We start from the raw sequence: 18,089 nt of genomic DNA, 5'->3' as shown, positions 1-18,089 counted from the left end.
GAGAATGGTTCCTGGCCACAGAAACTCAATGGAAAAAGAAATGCAAGGGGAGGGATCTAGAAAGCTGAAAATACATCCCATATGGGAGAAGGAATGGGAAAGGTGAAGAAGGGTAGTTTGGATAGTGCAGGATTTACAGAATTCAGTATGCTTTAGCCAATGCATGCATCATATGTACTTATATCTGGAGCTATGTATCGTTTAGAATCTGTATATGTTTTTCCCATTACTTGAACTGCTTTGTGTTACTGCAATGGTATAGTATATGTATAAGGAGCTACAGATTCTCTAGTCTTTATGCTTAAAATTAGGACTTTGAGAAAGGAGTTGGCATAGTGCATGTGGGGATTATTAGCCTTATGGGTAATTCTCAAAGATCCATGTATGCATTTAAATCACAAATTTAGTCTTGGGGAACCAGAACTGTAATCATGAGGGAGGAAGGGGAAGAGAGAAACTCTTTTTAGGATAAACAGTTCTTATTAATTGAGGACCAAACATCCTACTGAGTCAAATAATGGTCCATCCAACCTTTAATGCCTTTTGAGAGTGGCATTAATGGGTGATTTTAGAGGAGCAAAGTAGTCTATAATCTTCAGTGGAATATTGAGCAATCAATAGATCATGGCAGCACCCAGTCAAAATGGATGTCAACCACAACTGTGCCTGGGATCAACTACTTAGTGGCTGGATCATGGGAAGATCTATGGTTTCCTGGTGAAGGGATCTGGACAGCAGAGCAGAAGTCACTAAGAGAGCTCAGGATAGCAGCTACTTAATACACATTGCATACACATTTCAATAGTCAGGTTTTTTTTTTTTAAATCACTTGCTGTGGATATATTGCTGATGAACTAGAGTCACCTGTCCTTAAACCACTAGCTTTCCTTAAAACACTCATTATGAATGGGTGGGCTATGGATGTATCTAAAGCCTTCTCAAACTTGTGAATATTTTTGGTTAACAAAACCCTTCTGTAGTAAATTTCACAGATTTAACATCCACTGTATAAATGTGTTCTTTCTGGTAATTGGTTCCAAAACTATTCTTCAAGCTTCCAATAGTAGCCCTCAGTTCTAAACCTTTATCTTCATATTCTGTATTCCACTCAGCCATTGCCAGCAAGATGGTTTGCATAGTTCCTCTTTCTTCAACTTTTGACATGACCTTATGCATGTAGCTATGACGTGTAGCCACCCATGTGCCACCCTCATATCCTGGATGTGGGGGCCACAGAGGGAGGACCCTGACACCAGCATTCCCATCTGACTTTCAGCAAAAGTTGGCAAAGCTGGAGGCAGGAAGCAGGAGCAAGACGAGAGAAACAATAGACCTAAAGTCTGCAGTTGATTTTCTTATGGAATTTGAAATCTGCTGTTTAGCTATAAATACTTTACTTTTCATTGTATTCCAGACTATACAAAAATGGTATGAACTTTATTCATCTGAGTTCCAGTTTTAACATCAAATTGACTATTTGGAGAAGAGGTTAGTGACCAATGGCTGAAGGCAGAAAGCAGGGCCCAAACTCACCTGCTGCCTGTTTTTGTATGTAACATGTGATTGGAACACAGTCATGCCCACTTGTTGATAGACTGTCTATGGCAGCTTTGAAGCTACAGGGCCAGATTTGAGCAGTTGCTATAAAGAACATATGGCCAAAAAGCCTAAAATATTTACTGTCTGGACCTTTACTGGAAAAGTTTGCAGAAATCAGATTTAGAGAGTTCAAAATGGTGGTAATAAATAAGAGAACACATATGATTAAGTAGTATATTCAAGCAAGCTAATAAGCAAAAGAATACCTATGATTAAGTAGTATATTCAAGTATATTCATTCATAATATAATAAAATGTAAATATCTGAATGAGTAATGACTTGAAGGGAGTGTTGCCACTGTTCAAAGCATTTCCAATCTTCCCTTCGGAATTACCTTTGGAACCATTCAATGGACCACCCAAGAAAGTCTGTCACATTATCTCTAGTTATTTCCTTGACATAATATCTTACTCTTAATAGTCTCATCTTAATAAATGATACTGAAGATCTTTTAAATCTGTCACTCCTTTTCAGCTGCTGGTTCTGATTACAGGTACTTACAAAGTACTTATTAATAGCTGATATTTACAAGTATCTGCCTTTTCTTCTTTTCCCTGCTGCTTTCGCATCATCCTTCTTTATCACAGTGTAGGGACCAGAGCACCAATAGCAATTGGATCAGGTACATTGTCAAGATGATTATAGCTTGAAAGCTATAATTTCATACATGAATGGCTTGGCAATTGGTACCATTACACCTTTGTCTCCCTGTACTTAACATAAGGTGGGACTTCTCTGTCATGGCTTTGACTGGTAGTCAACTAGAATGACTTTATCTCATCAAGTCATTTTTTTACTGGAGACTGGACATCTTCTAGTGTACATTACCACTGTCACAGCGGAACTTATTCTTGCAGTCGACCTCTTCAATTTTGCAGAGCTTAGATGGAATGCATGGTCGAAAAGTCACCAGGGGCTCAGTACATGGTTGTCCTCCAAACTGACCAGGGCGCAAGATGGATCTAACTTTAAACTGAAAGGAAAGTAGAGAAAGGTGAGGAACTTGGAAGCAGGGTCAAAGCCAAAATGTATCTAAGAAAACTGGACTTCTTAATCATCACAGTGACTCTTCCTTCAGCAATGTTTCCCAAATTAACTAATGAGTTTTCCAATTCTATTTTTGTGTGCCCTTAGAGAAGTCAGCACCTCTCTGGGCCTCAAAACTGTTTCTAAACTGTTAAATGAGAAAGCAGGACAATAGATTTCTAAGACTTCATACACTGAAACCATATGAAAATAAATTAAATCAAAAGCACAAATATTTGCTGAGTATCCTGCATGCAGTATATCTTCCAAGTAGTAACAATAGCACCTTTAAAGATTTATTTACTTATTTGCGAGAGAGAAAAAAAGCACAAGCATAGAGAGCAGAGGGAGGCAGAGAGCGAATTTCAAGCAGACTCTGTGAGTGCAGAGCCTGACGTGGGCCTGGAGCCCATGACCTTGAGATCATGACCTGACCTGAAACCAAGAGTCAGAGACTTAACCGACTGCACCACCCAGGTGCCCCACAATAGCACTTTGATATTCAGAGGGAGTGTGAAGTGATCGATTTGAAAGGATCCGGGGGTTCTTCTGTGTGAGGAAGTCAGCATGGAAACCAGGGTTCACATATTCTCCACATTTTAAAGGACTTTAAAATGTGAGTAGTAAAACAGGGAGTCAGAGAAGGATAGGAATAGGACAGGATCAAAAAGTATTGGCTTTGAAGTCAGAAAAATCCAAGTTCAAAATATAGCCCTCTATTCATCAGAGGTATATTCTTGGGAAAATTACTGATTCCTCAATGAGTTATAATTCCCCATCTGTCAATGGGGTAGGAGAACACACTCTGATGTGAAGTTTGAATGAGATGATATAAGGGCTTAGAACAGTTTCCCTCTGAGTGGGTGCTCCATAAATCAGTTCTTTTCCCCCTAATGTGTGAATGCTCAGCACTGCTGTGACTATGGTTTATGTGGGCCAATGCCCTTACAGGAATGACTTAAGGTGAGTAAACATTACAGCTTGGAACAATAAACAAATCGATGGACTTTCCTGTGGGGAGAGAGAAATTAGAGGAAGGGTCAGGAATCGGTCATTCGATTAATGTCTTTACTTTCTGTCTGATTTTAAACCTTGGACTGAAATCCCCATTTTCTAGCATTTGCTTTTACTTTCTGAGCTCTTTTCTGAGCTCCTTTTGGAGCTTATATGATAGTAAAACATGCAATTGAGTCCTCTTCCCCCTACTCTCAACAACAACAACAACAACAACAACAACAAATTACTAAATGGGATTTTCCCTCAGTGGAAGCTGGGATTGTTTATTTTCAGAAATTGAAGAAATTGAGCATTCCTGCCAAGTTTTCCAAGTCTTTCATTGTGATTAGGATTTCCTGAAGATGCCCATGGGTCGCCTACCTGCTTTTCAACACAAGGGTCACAGTCTGACCACGGTCCATAATCTCCCAGGAGGCAGTTGATAGGACAGTGTTGCCAGTTACATTCTCTGGTCTCCAGTTTTTTGCAACTCTGGTCACAAAAGTTACTCAGATAGTACTGATCAACCACTATTTTTCTGTCATAGTAAGAAAAAAGCTGCTTAGAATGAATATATTCACTGTGGTTCCAGCCCCATAAGAAAAATATCATTGAATATTAACCACAATGAGTAAAAGAAAGTTTTTCTTTTATTATTATTATTATTATTAACATATAACATATTATTTGCTTCAGGGGTACAGGTCTGTGATTCATCAGTCTCACACAAGCCACAGCACTGTCCATAGCACATCCCCTTCCCCATGTCCATTCCCCATCCAACCCACCCTCCTTCACTCCAGCCGCCCTCAGTTTGTTTCCTGAGATTGAGTCTCTTATGGTTTGTCTCCCTCTCTGATTTCGTCTTGTTTCATTTTTCCCTCCCTTCCCCTATGATCCTCTGTCTTGTTTCTCAAATTCCTTATACAATGAGATTATACGATAACTGTCTTTCTTTGATTTGACTTATTTCGCTTAGCATAATACCCTCTAGTTCCATCCACATCATTGCAAATAGGAAGATTTTATTTTTAATTTTTTTTTAAAGATTGTATTTATTTATTTGACAGACAGAGATCACAAGTAGGCAGAGAGGCAGGCAGAGAGAGAGAGGAGGAAGCAGGCTCCCCGCAGAGCAGAGAGCCCGATGTGGGACTCGATCCCAGGACCCTGGGATCATGACCTGAGCCGAAGGCAGAGGCTTTAACCCACTAAGCCACCCAGGCGCCCAGGAAGATTTTATTTTTTGATTGCTGCATAATATTCCACTGTATACATACCACATCTTTTTAACCCATTCATCTGTTCGTGGACATCTAGGCTCAGAAAGAAGGTTTTCATGGAAAATCAGGCAGGTTGGTGTCTGTGCAGTTCTTACCACTTAATGGAACTTGGGACTGGATTCATAATTTGTGGGGCACAGGGCAAAATGAACATGAGGGGCCTCTTGCTAAAAAATTATTAAAAATTTTAAGACACTATTGGCAGAGCATTGAGCCAAGCATGGAGCCCTTCTCCGTGTGGTCTTATGTGACTGCATAGGTCACATATCCACGAAACTGGCCCTCAGGGAATTCCTGGAAGGGACTGGATAGAAAAGAAAAGAAAAAAATTCCTTCAAATTTCTTAAAATATGACAACACTGTTTGATAAGTATCATGATTAAGACAGAGTCGGAGGGGCCAAAGATTCAAAGAGAAAATAATAGAGGAGATACATCTTGAAAAATTCATGTGACTCCTCTAGGCACCAAAGGGAAGGGCACGTGAAAGGGAAGGGGTATGCCAAGATTAGAGGTGGAGGAGCATGACGTATTCCTGGTAGGGCTTATGGGATGGGCCTGGGAATTGCTGGCTAAGAGGAGCTGGAATGATTGTTGTGCTTTATTTGGTGGGCAGTAGAAAGCTATGGAGGTTCTTTTGAGGGAAGGAGTCTGAAAATCTTTAACATACTTGGTGGATGGTTTATTGAGGGAGTCAGCTGGTAATTTTAATGAGACTCATACCCGAGCATGTAAAAATGGTTTTCTGTAATAGGTCTCTAAAAAGCTATAATAATTAAAATACATTAAATATATGCTTTTATTCCCAAGTTATGTGAGCATCTCTATGCAACAGAGACATCTAACAGAGTTAAAAAAGCTATGGGGGATAAGTAGTCTGAATCCATGAGAAGACTGAATTATTAAATGTTATCGAGTCAACATGTTCTCTTCCCTTCTTATACTTGCCAACAATCAAGCTAATAGCTAATAGTGCTGCTCAATTGAGGTCGTGTTAGACTCAGTTTAATGAGTAGAAAATTCTCTATAATTAACTCAGTAACTGTAGGCAAGCAGAGTTATACACTGCAAAAAGGCTTGAGTAGTAATTCTTAGTAAGTTAAATAGTCAACAGAAAATATTGCACATATTCTTAATTAAAGTTCTTTGAAGCTCCTTGATTTTATGGAGTGAACAAACATAGACTGCATTTCAACCTTATGTGGAAAAGACTTAAATTCCATCCAAATCAAATTCTATGATTTCTTACTTTGATCACACACACACACACACACACACACACACACTTCCCCTCCCAACTTTGCTTAGTGTGGCATTTTTGATATTACTAAGTCTATCTGTGAGGTTTCCCGTGACACAAAGACAATCTACAGAGCTCACGCCCACCTCTGTCTGCTCTGGATTCCATAATTGCAGCTTTTTGAGCAGCTGGACCACTGACTCCATGGGTAGTGATCACAGTAACAGGGTTGGCACTTGTCAATCAGAGCACTCAGGAGGATGAAATACAAGACGGAGTGTCCAGCCATGCCTTGAAAGCCTCTAAGCCCTGAAGAGGAATTATAGAATACATATCAAATGCTTGTTGAGAGTAAAACTTTACAAGTCATTCTCAGTTAAGAAATCAGACATGATGTTAGGGAACAGTAGCATTTCCCTGCCTTCCTTAAGACTGGTTAATACCTATAAATTTACATACCCATGACTACAAATCCTACTTTTACATATTTTTTCAGTGAATGTTCCCAGAGTTACAACTCTCAGTTCTAGTAAGTTTCTCCAAACTGTTTGTGATCGGCTATAAGACAAAGTACTACAGTATATGTTTGTAGCACGTTTCATTCCAAAATGGAAATTCTTATATAATCTTAACATTTTTATTTTAAAAAAATAACAAAAAAATTTACGTATTTGAGAGAGAGCGAGAGAGAGAGCATGCGAGTGGGAGGAGGAGCACAGAGGGAGGGAGAGGGACAAGACGACTTTGCACTGAGCGTGGAGCCCATTGCCAGGCTACATGTGAGGCTCCATGTGGGACTTGACCTTATGACTCAAGATCATGACCTGAGCTGAAATCAAGAGTTGGATGCTCAACCAGCTGAGCCACCCAGGCACCCTTACCTTACATTTTTTAAAACAGTTGCTCATTTTCGTGGGCAATACCCTTGATTACATTGCAGTTTTTCGTACTTTTCAGGGACTGGGGAAGGAGTTTGGAGCATTTTTCTGGAAGCTCTATTTAGTTCCCTGGTATCCTAGAAACTGCTAACGAGAAAGTTCAATGCCCAAGTATCTCTGCTTATGGAGTCATAGAAGTTAGCATTGAAATGAACCTTGAGATCTCCGGGTTAAACCCCATCATTTTATGAATGATGAAACTGGGGCTTAAGGTCGGGAAATAATGTTGAGGCTTCCTGACAACTAAGCGTCCAGGACTCTTCATTCTTGGATGAGGTACATTCCTTCATTGAATTTCTGATCATACTAATGATTGCATTACTGCAGCATCTAGATGCCTTGAACTCTGTTCCAACTCCCCCCGCGCCCCCACACACAGGCCACATGAGGGTTCATCCTGATGAAGCTGAATGCCAGAGAAAACTTTGACCAGCTGTTCTCCTCTGTGTGCAATGGAGCCTTGGGGATCAGTGAGCAATGAAAGGAATTTGCCAAACCACCTCTGTCCCCACTGTTGTTATTTTGATCCTTTTATCTCTAACAAAACATGCAACATGATTTTATACATAGAGAAAATGCTGCTGTAATTAATAGAGTAACTTTCATTTAAAGAGATAAAACACCATTCACTTAATTTTTTCTTCCTTTTTAAAAAAGATTTATTTATTTATTTTAGAGTGGCAGGGGGTGAGGGGAGCTGAGGGAGAGGGACATGGGGCTCCATCCCACAACCTTGAGATTATGACCTGAGCTAAAACCAAGAGATGGACACTTAACTGAGTTACCCAGAAGGCCCACCATTCACTTAATTTCTGTGTCTCAGTTTCATTATCTATAAAACAGCAGTTACACTCTACCTTCTTCTAAGACTTTTGTTAGAGTTCAGTAAGAAAATTCATGCAAAGTGCTTAGAACCATCCTTGGCATGGAATCATCACTCAATAAAAATTAGTTTTACAAGTTAGTAATAACATTTAAGAGTATTGCAGGTTTAATTGTAGCTGTTGCTCATGCATTTTTCAAAATCAGGGGCTCCTCAATTGAAGTAAGGATCATATGAAGGCCAAAAATATGTTTAGATATTAAATAAGGCTATTCACATTCAAAAAGATTGAGAAATATGGTGTTAATTGCTTTTCATCTTACAAATAAAATCAGATCTCTGACCATTTTATTTGAAATTGCAATTTCCCACCAGTGATTCCTATGCCCTTTCCCTGCTTCATTTTTCTTTGTTATATATCCCCTCTTGATATATAAATGACTACTTAAGTTTAAATAAATAGCTCCTCTTCCCTCTTTCCTTCTTCATTAGAATATAAACACGGTGGTGCTTGATCTCTTTTGTCTGTTTTATTCATTTCAGCATTTAGAAGAATGAGAGCATAGCATATAATGAATAAATATTTTTGAATTGAGTCTAGGAAATATTTTAGAAATGGGTTTTTATGACATAAGAATACCATAACATGAGTCCATAATGACAGCCACTTTTGTAATACTATTCTTAAAATTTCTGCCAAATTAAGGATATTTCATAGACTTTAGAAATTGTCTCCCACTTTTTTAGCAAGACTGATAGTTTGCAGTATAACTTAGCTTTGTTATAATAGTTGGCTGAAATTAAAAAAAAAACTACATCTTTTGAGATTCAGATTTCTTTTTAAAACACCTGTAATTTAGTTAGTCTATCTGTATTTCTTTGATAACATTTATTAAATTCTAAACTGTATCAAGATGTATGAAGAAGAAAATTAAGATGGCTTATAATTTAATCAACCAGAAGATTTCGGCTGACATTCAAAAAAAGTTAAAATAACACATGCTTATATTTGAAGTTTTTAAACAGAACACAAGGAAAAAATATAAGGCTGGAGTTCTCTTCTACCTGTAGCCAGAACACACATCATCACATAATCAGCGTAATACACTTTGAAGATCTTTCCGTATTGACAGGTGCATACTTACTTCATCCTTTTAATGGCTGCATAGTTTATACCATATATGTGTATTACATTGGATTTAACTATTATTCTGATTTTAAATATTCAGTATATACACACGCACTACAATAAACATCTTTGTATTATATCTTCGTATACTTTTGTTGTATATCCATGGGATCAGTATGTGTGTTCCCAGCAGTAGATGGCTTAGTCAAGGGATATGAAATTTAAAATATTAATAGGTATTGCCAAATAGCCCTACTGAAATACGGCTCCCTCAAATGTTTCAGAGGGTAACTTTCTGATTATATTTTAAAGATTTTATTTTTATTTATTTATTTGACAGACAGAGATCACAAGTAAGCAGAGAGGGAGGCAGAGAGAGAGGAGGAAGCAGGCTCCCTGCTGAGCAGAGAGCCCAATGTGGGGCTTGATCCCGGGACCCTAGGATCTGAGCCCAAAGCAGAGGCTTTAACCCACTGAGCCACCCAGGCGCCCCTCTGATTATATTTTAATGTGATCATTTTATGTTTCATAGTTGTGGTTAAAAAATGCTTCAGAAAAAATCTTCATTCAAACCAAGAGTATGAGATCAGATATAAAAATTGTTTCTCCAATACGCTCAGACTTAGCAGCATTTCTTCTTAATAAATTAGTGAGATTTTTGCACTTCCCTACCAACTCAGAGAAAAATGCTAGAATAGAAGCAACCCAAACCACTGAACATGTGACTGAATGTCCTTCAATTTAAATTGGAATTGACATACATTTGAGTATCCATTGTGTACTGCCTCGAGTTGAGTGAGATGCAGAGAATAGAATCCGTTATCACTGCCTGGGGAGAGTAGACAGAAACCGAACATTCTTCCCAAGCTTTTTATCCAAGCTTTTTTAATGCAACTCATAGATAAGCCACTACTTATCTATAAACTGCTACTGCCCTGGGCTATTTGAATCATAAAAATTAAAGATTGCTGCACTTGCCTGCTGATCCACGCTCACTGGTAACTCACCTTTCCTGGTTTTCCCGAGCAGAGCCATAGGACATGAGACAAACAGTGTCCAGACAGAATTTAGCCTGTAATCAGACAGAATATCGTGTCTTCAACATCAGACCCAAGCTCCAGATTGGGTGATTTTTCACTGGCTTTGGGGTTGGTTCAGGAGTTGAGGCTCCTAGACAATGTGACGCTTCCTGGTAAATAGTCACTAGACCAACCACCTCCCTACCCTCTAACACCCCCAAACTGGGATCTTCTCATATAGGAACTGCTAATAAGGAAGCCTAAACTGGAGAGGGTTTTGTTGTTGTTGTTGTTTATTCATTTATTTACTTATTTTTCTGATTAGATTTTTGAAGAGATTGTTTTTCCTCCAGGATAGCTCCTTCAATTTTAAAGAAAACAAACTCTTGAAGTATTTTGCTGAACCACCATATCGATGATTAGGGGAACTTGAATTATAAGAGATTACCAGCTCTCAGTTCTCAGCAAACAATATCTGTTTCCGTTTCCAAAAGCTTGAAAAGCATAGACGGACTTTATTTCAGCTAACAGCAAAAACCGCAAGAACAGAACCCTTGCAAAATTATTCTGATCTCTTCTCTGGCTGTAAGTATTTTGAGGTAATTTAGAAAATGCTATAAATTAAAATGGTGATGTTAAAGCTTCTTGTTTGAGGAGATGCTAATAAAAGAACTCATTGGTATCTTCACCTTTTATAAGATTTGACTGTTAGGAGGAAAAATCATTTTACGTTAGAAGGATAATTTTCGTTCAAATAAAGGTAACTATTTCTATAATTTTGTTATTACCATGGCCCAGCATATAATATCAAATGTTTCCTTACTTATTAATTTTCAACATCTCTAGGCTTTTGGATATACCTACAATGACAGGTGGACATTTTAGCCATTACCATACAATTTTCTTAGAAACATGAGACAGAATAGGAAGAATCTTCTGTTGGGGTGTCATCATGGAAGGGCAGTGATTGTGCAGCTCTTTTGGACCCTAAAGATCAGTGATATCACTGAACCGCTGAGGATGGATTTGGGAGCATTTAGAGAATTCTAGTGTAGAGTGAAGTCCATCTCATTCTGATTTGTCACCGTCTGGTGTACATGCCTCACAGGAACCATCTGTCTATAAGGCCGTTCGGCATAACTTACCCAACAGTTCAGAGGATACTCTCATTTACCCCCAGCTGTAGGTACTTCCTTTCCATCTCCTTGTACATTTCTTGAATCTCTTTATTTCATATTATTTTTTTCTTCTGCACATGCCCCAGAATCTCAAGAAATGACATGTACTGTTGTTAGGACAGGTCAGGGAGTGCAGGCACATGACTCATCTTTTGGTTAAAGGGTATGTTTGCTTTACTTGTTAACTCTAGTTTAACTCATAGAAAAAACTTGATCTCAGCAAGGGAGTTCTCAGGCAGGATAATTCTTTAGGAAACATGAACCTTTAGTTCTTTTGAGATTTAAGCAAAGTAGTTATTTCTTTTTTTAAGAGAAAGGCAAATAAATTGCTGTAGTCTGAGTTGTGTATTTTCATGCACAAAAGGGTAAGGTTGTTGGAAACATGATCTTCAGATTTGAAATATTAAGATTATGAATGAAATCACTATATCAGTCATTAAACAAAATCTTTGCTGCAGATGGCTGAAAAACCAAAAGGTTCCTCCTCACAATGAAAACGGTTTACATGATAATCCAAACAAGCTTTCCCCCTCCTATTGCTAACTAACACAGATCTATCTTAGAGATCTAACAATACCTAGATTGTTGTCAAAATAAACACTCTGTGGAAACTCTGGGTTTCACAAATGATTACTTCAATCAGCAGTAACCCTGAAACTCCAAGTGAGGTACTATACAGGGTCCTCAGTTTTCAATGATTTTTTCCCATTAGAGGGATTGTAATGGGTATTGCTCTCGAAAAGAAATATCTGACTCCATTTTTAAAAACCATTTAGAATAAATTGCTCAAAATTGGCTTCCCCCAGACGCCTGGGTGGCTCACTCATTAAGCATCTGCCTTCAGCTCGGGCCATGATATCAGAGTTCAAGCTTAACATCCGGCTCCCTGCTTGCAGGAAGTCTGCTTCTCCCTCTCCCACACCCTCTGCTTGAATTTCCCTCTCTCACTGTGTCTCTGTCAAGTAAATAAATAAAATAATTTTTTAAAAAAATTGTTGGGGCACCTCGGTGGCTCAGTTGGTCAAGCCACTGCCTTTGACTCGGGTCATGATCCTGGAGTTCCAATCCAGTCCCATTTCAGGCTTCCCCTGCTATGCAGTGAGCCTGCTTCTCCCTTTCCTTCTGCCTGCCACTCCCCTTGATTGTACTCTTCTCTCTTTCTCTCTCTCTGTCAAATAAATAAATAAAATCTTTTTAAAAAATTGTCTTCCCCTTTAGGAATGAAAGATAAAACATCTATCGATTCTTTTTTTTTTTTTTTTGAGAGAGAGAGAGAGAGTGAAAGAGAAGGAGTCAGGGGAGGCAGACGAAGAGGGAGAGAGAGAGAGAGAGAGAATCTTAATTCCTTGCCCAGCCCCCATTGGGGCTCCATCTCACAGCCCTAAGATCATGACCTGAGCTAAAGTCAAGAGTCGGGACACTTAACCAGCTGAGTTACCCAGACACCCCCAAATATGTATTGATTCTTACTTTTTTTCTGATTATAGAATATTCATTGAAGAAGATTTAGAAAATATGGAAAAGTGTGAAGAGGAAGATTAAAATCATTTTTAATAAGCAGACAATAATCACTTCAATATTCTAAATAAATACTCCTTTTCAATATTGTACTAGAGATCCTATAGTATTACTTACAGACAACATGATTCTATGTGTAGAAAATTCAAAAGAATCTATGGACATATATTGAAGTTAATAAATGAATTTATAAGATTACTAGATGTGGTTTATTATAGAAATGTTTATTATAGAAAAAATGTTTCTATAAACCAGCAAAGGCAAATTTAAACTGGAAAGATTTAAAACAGCCTCAGCAAGTGCACTCTTTACATCTGATGATGATTATACTTCTATGAGAGGTTCACAGTATAGCTTGAGGTGGGCTAACATGGATATTGTGCTAAGGAGAAGCAGGAAAAAAAATAGTGCAATGAAAAAAGAACACTAGGGGAATAGAGAATGTGGAGACTTCTGTTTTCCTCTTGATTCTTTGGTAACCAACTATGTGTTCTTCAACAAATCCCTTTACTTCATTGAAATCGTTTTCTCTTTTGAAAGTAAGTATTCTTCAAACTTATTTCAAAATATTTTCAAAAATATTAATTATATCTCTAATATGGAAAACAGCTAAAATAAATATTCCTCAAATAACTTATATTTTCACTATGTGGTGGGAAATAACTATCTGAGAAGGTCTAAAGACTCTTGGAAGTACAGCAGGGATACCACTGCTCCAAGGTGACATGCTTTAACATGCATGGCAGTAACTTATCCCACACGAGTCAGCTGGAACCAGAATATAGGTACCTGGTTTAGTCTGTTCTCTTTCTCCTGTACTGTGTTGAGACTTTAAATATTGAGATCTCAGGCTAAGAAGGAAAACAGAGTGGTGTGCTGAAGACCACTGTTGAAGACACTGGTACCATGGGTGTGGTACAGGAGTTTCACTGTTCAGTGTCTGGAAAGATAAACAGGAGAAAAAATATATGGTACTGGGCAAGGAAATACCCCATTTAAGTATATATACTTCTTTATCTAGTTGGTTCTTTGAGGCCCTAAAATTAAATACATTTTTCTTATGGTCATTTGGAGCAAAGGACAAATGCCAGCATTCATAACCTAGAGAGAGAAAAGTCAGAAGGAAAGAGGATGAGCTTAAGTAGAACCCTACTTAAGTAATGTGGACAGAGAAATGAGAAGGTCATGTGTCATGGCACAGGAAAGCACAGGTGGTGAGAGATAAATGGGGTAAGGAGGAATGCTTGAGATGGAGTGCAAAGATACTAGAGCTGACCTGGCATTAACAGAAAAGCTGGTTGCTTCTCAATGATGTTCATGGGTTCTCCATCTTGAGTCTCTATGGATGCCTAAATGACACATCCCACTCAAGGTTTTTTTCAAGAGTGGTGATTGGTGAACTAGAGCCAGGGAGGCGGATCTAACTTGCTACCTATTTTGCAGATGAAGTTTTATTGGAATAGAGTCACACAATTAGTCATTGTCGAAAGCTCCCTTTGCACTACAACAGTAGAGTCATTGCAAAAGACCTATACAGCCTGCAAAGACTAATGTATTTACTATGTGGCCCCTTACAGAAAGTTTTCTCTAAACAGTATTTGGACACATGATGCTGAGAAACAAAGCACATTATGAAATTAACCAGCTGAACAGTTTCAGCAGCTGCAGGCCTTCTACAGTGTTGGCTGGTTGGGCGCCTGGGTGGCTCAGTGGGTTAAGCCTCTTCCTTCAGCTCAGGTCATGATCCCAGGGTCCTGAGATCAAGTCCTGCACTGGGTTCTTTGTTCAGCAGAAAGCCCACTTCTTCCTCTCTCTCTGCCTGCCTCTCTGCCTACTTGTGATCTCTGTCTGTCAAATAAATACATAAAATCTTAAAAAAAATAAAGTGTTGGCTGGTGACACAGAATACCTTTTTCAGTAAAATTCTCCAAATCTGTTGACTGGATAAAGAAGATGTGGTATATATACACAATGGAATACTATACAGCCATCAAAAGAAATGAAATCTTGCCATTTGCAACAACATGGATGGAACTAGAGCATATCATGCTTAGCGAAATAAGTCAAGCAGAGAAAGACAACTACCATATGATCTCCCTGATATGAGGAAGTGGTGATGCAACATGGGGGCTTAAGTGGGTAGGAGAAGAATAAATGAAACAAGATGGGACTGGGAGGGAGACAAACCATAAAGTGACTCTTAACCTCACAAAACAAACTGAGGGTTGCTGGGGTGTGGGGGTTTGGGAGAAGGGGGGTGGAGTTATGGACATTGGGGAGGGTATGTGCTTTGGTGAGTGCTGTGAAGTGTGTAAACCTGGCGATTCACAGACCTGTACCCCTGGGGATAAAAATATATGTTTATAAAAAATAAAAAATTAAAAAAAAATCCTCCAAATCTGTATAAAGCAGAAAGTTGCTACTGAGCTTAAATGTGTAGACTGACCAGCAGAAAAAAGCCTTCATTGTGAAGGAACAGAAGGGTGTAGAGGAAATTAGAGCCAGGACATGGAAATTTGAAATGGAGCAATTATAATTTTCCCACAAGGAGAATATGTGTTCTGTTAAAAATCTTTACTCCTTTCTTAATGATAATAGATTCACAGTCAAATGATATTTTCTGCCAAGAAAATAACCCCAAAACATAAGATAATGAACAGTGGAAGCTGCTATCTGAAGGCTCTTTCATATGCTAACTATCCACATGCCAACTTATCATTATAGGAAAAATACTATAATTTCTTATTAGAGCCAAGGCTAATGACCCCATCTATTTTCTCAGCCCTTTCGAGTGCACTTTGTCAATCCATGTGTGAGTAGATAAAGTAAAATTACAAATTGAATTATTTCACTCAGAGAATCAGAAATCAAGACTCTCAAATGGAGGAAAAAGAAGTTTGCTTTGAACCTCAGGCTACCACCCTCTTTTTGTCTTTTATTACTAAAATTATTTCAGGGACCGTCTAAATTGACTATTTAATTTCTTAATGGCTCTTCTTCATTAACTTCACTCTTTGCAACTAGAGTTACAAATACAACAGCCTACCCAAAGCATTCACTCAGTAACCACCAGGAAACTCCTAACTGTCAAACCGAGGGACTACCTTTCAATCTGCTATTGGCTTCTGGGATATCTTACCACCCACGTTTTTCTCAGGAAATTCCTCTCTTTGTTCCTCTGGTTCTCTTCTTACTCCTCTCTGGAACTCAATCCTCAGTTTCTTTTCTTTCTTCAGATATTTCATCTACATCCACGAATTTATCCTTTACCTTTGTGTTGATTACTTCCTAGCCCACCGATCTCTGTACAACTGACCCTTGAACAATGTGGGAATTAGGTATGTGGATCTCTCATGCAGTCAAAAATCCACGTATAACTTCCGAGGCCCTAAAAATGAAACGTCTACTATTGACTGGAAACCTAACTGATAACACAAACAATGAACACATATTTTGTATGTTGTATGTATTAGACACTGTTTTCTTACAACGAAGTAAGTTGGAGGAAAAATGTTACTGACAAAATCATGAGGAAGAGAAAGGACATTTACAGTACTGTCCTGTAAAAAATCCACCTAGAATGGACCCATACAGTTGAAACCCATGCTGTTCAGAGGTCAACTATATTCAAATGTTCACTAATAGTGTCCAAACAGAACACCACATCACAGTGATGGCATCCTTTCTCCCCTACTTCCTGTATTCTACTGGAGGCTAAATCCTGTGCCGTACTCTCTGAAGTGTCTCTTGTCTATGCACTTTCATCTTTTCTACCTCTTCCCCGTGTCTATAGCCACAACGCCGCTTCCATGAACGGATGAACTGAAAACTGGAAGATCCCTACAGTGGCTTCTGTGGTGCTATTGTTCCTCCTAAATGACTCTTCCTGGTTAGTCCGTCTAGAGTTCACCTCTCAGTGGCACAACTCTACTCAGAATGTTGATGGTGCTCTTTTCTGAAGACCACTGAATTACAAACAGAGTTCTAACGCCTGATATTTGAAACCCTGAACAATTTGGTCCCATATTACCCTTTTAGAATTACTTCCTCTCCTTCCTTTGACATACTCCGTTAGTCAACCAAATTGGACAATTTGCTCAAAGTGGGCTATGGAATCTCCTGACAGTGTCCTTCTTTCTTGAAACTTTTTCTTCCCCAGTTTTGTATTCTGAAATATTAGTGTATTATGTATTTGTTCTTCAAGGGCCACTCCAAGTGTATTTTCTTCTTAAACCTTTCTGTATTTCATGAACACTTTCACTCTTATGATCAGAAACTACATGGTTCCTCTATCCTTTAAGCTTACATAACTCTTTTTTTCTTATTTTTTAACCTCATGTATGGAATGTATTACTGCCAGGGCTTATGATTATTTACTTGCTGTATTATCACCTCCTCTCTCTTACTCCATGTGATATGTTCAAATTTCCTTAATAACAGAGCCTGAATAATATATTCATCTTTATAACTGAGTAAAAAAAAGTTGAATAAATGCTGACTGAATTGAGTTGTCCATACACAATGAATTTGCAAGAAAACGGCTGAATTTTACATTATGTCTATACATATATGCCCTTAGCTAGAATTCCATTATGCAGGTTTTCATTAATCTGGCAAAAGAGACAGCAGTCTTTCCTACAGCAGAGGGCTTCAAAAATTGTTTTTACTTACATGCTTACTGACTTGTTGAGCAATGCATAATGATGTTATTAAGTTGAGTAAACCCTTTGGCGATTCTTTGGAATGCAAAGAAGGTGAACTACTATTTAGACTCTTAATCTAAAACTCACTTAATATAGACAGGAATAGAAATATAGTTTGAGATGAAACAAGTCAAGCTTCTGCAAGATTTTGCCCCTCCTAGGGTTATAGAAAAATCTGGACTCGGTTTTTAATTCAGGAGTTTTGGAGAAAAGGCAAGAAAAAAGTTGACTGAGGTCAAAGGAGTCTTGCACAAATTCTTGAATCGGCTTCCTCGTTTGCTCCTTGTCCCATGCATCTTGAACATTATTACCAAGTTTTCTGTCTTAATCTGTTCTGGCTGCTGAAACAAAAATGCCATGGACTGAGTGGCTTAGCAGCAGCAGAGATTTATTCTGCACAGTTCTGGAGGCTGGGAAGTCCAAGGTCAGGGTGCTGGCAGATGTGAAATCTGGTGAGGGGCCACTTCCTGGTTCATAGACGCAGAAGGGACAAGAGAGCTCTCCAAGATCTCTTTTATCTTTTAAGGCATTAATCCTATTCATTGGGCTAGGCTCTTACAACCTAATCACCACCCAAATCCCCACCACCAAATACCATCACACCGGGCATTAGGTTTCAACGTATGAATTTGGGGAG

The 18,089-nt window shown here is 38.5% G+C and overlaps 1 protein-coding gene across 1 annotated transcript in view; it reads right to left on the bottom strand.

The window, feature by feature from the left end:
- C6 (complement C6) overlaps positions 1-6,433 on the bottom strand; it is a 55,298-nt gene extending 48,865 nt beyond the window's left edge. The window contains exons 1-3 of the mRNA XM_044241416.1: positions 6,291-6,433; positions 4,004-4,160; positions 2,429-2,573 (exon numbers count right to left, since the gene is read on the bottom strand). Of these exons, the coding sequence (XP_044097351.1) occupies positions 2,429-2,573; positions 4,004-4,160; positions 6,291-6,433 (445 nt within the window). The remainder of the gene's footprint in view (positions 1-2,428; positions 2,574-4,003; positions 4,161-6,290) is intronic.
- Positions 6,434-18,089: the final 11,656 nt, after the last annotated feature.

This window comes from Neovison vison, chromosome 1 (genome assembly GCF_020171115.1).
Source record: "Neovison vison isolate M4711 chromosome 1, ASM_NN_V1, whole genome shotgun sequence".
Classification (NCBI taxonomy): Eukaryota; Metazoa; Chordata; class Mammalia; order Carnivora; family Mustelidae; genus Neogale; species Neogale vison.
The sequence above is the reverse complement of the archived record's forward strand: the minus strand, read 5'-3'. Positions and strand labels throughout refer to the sequence as shown.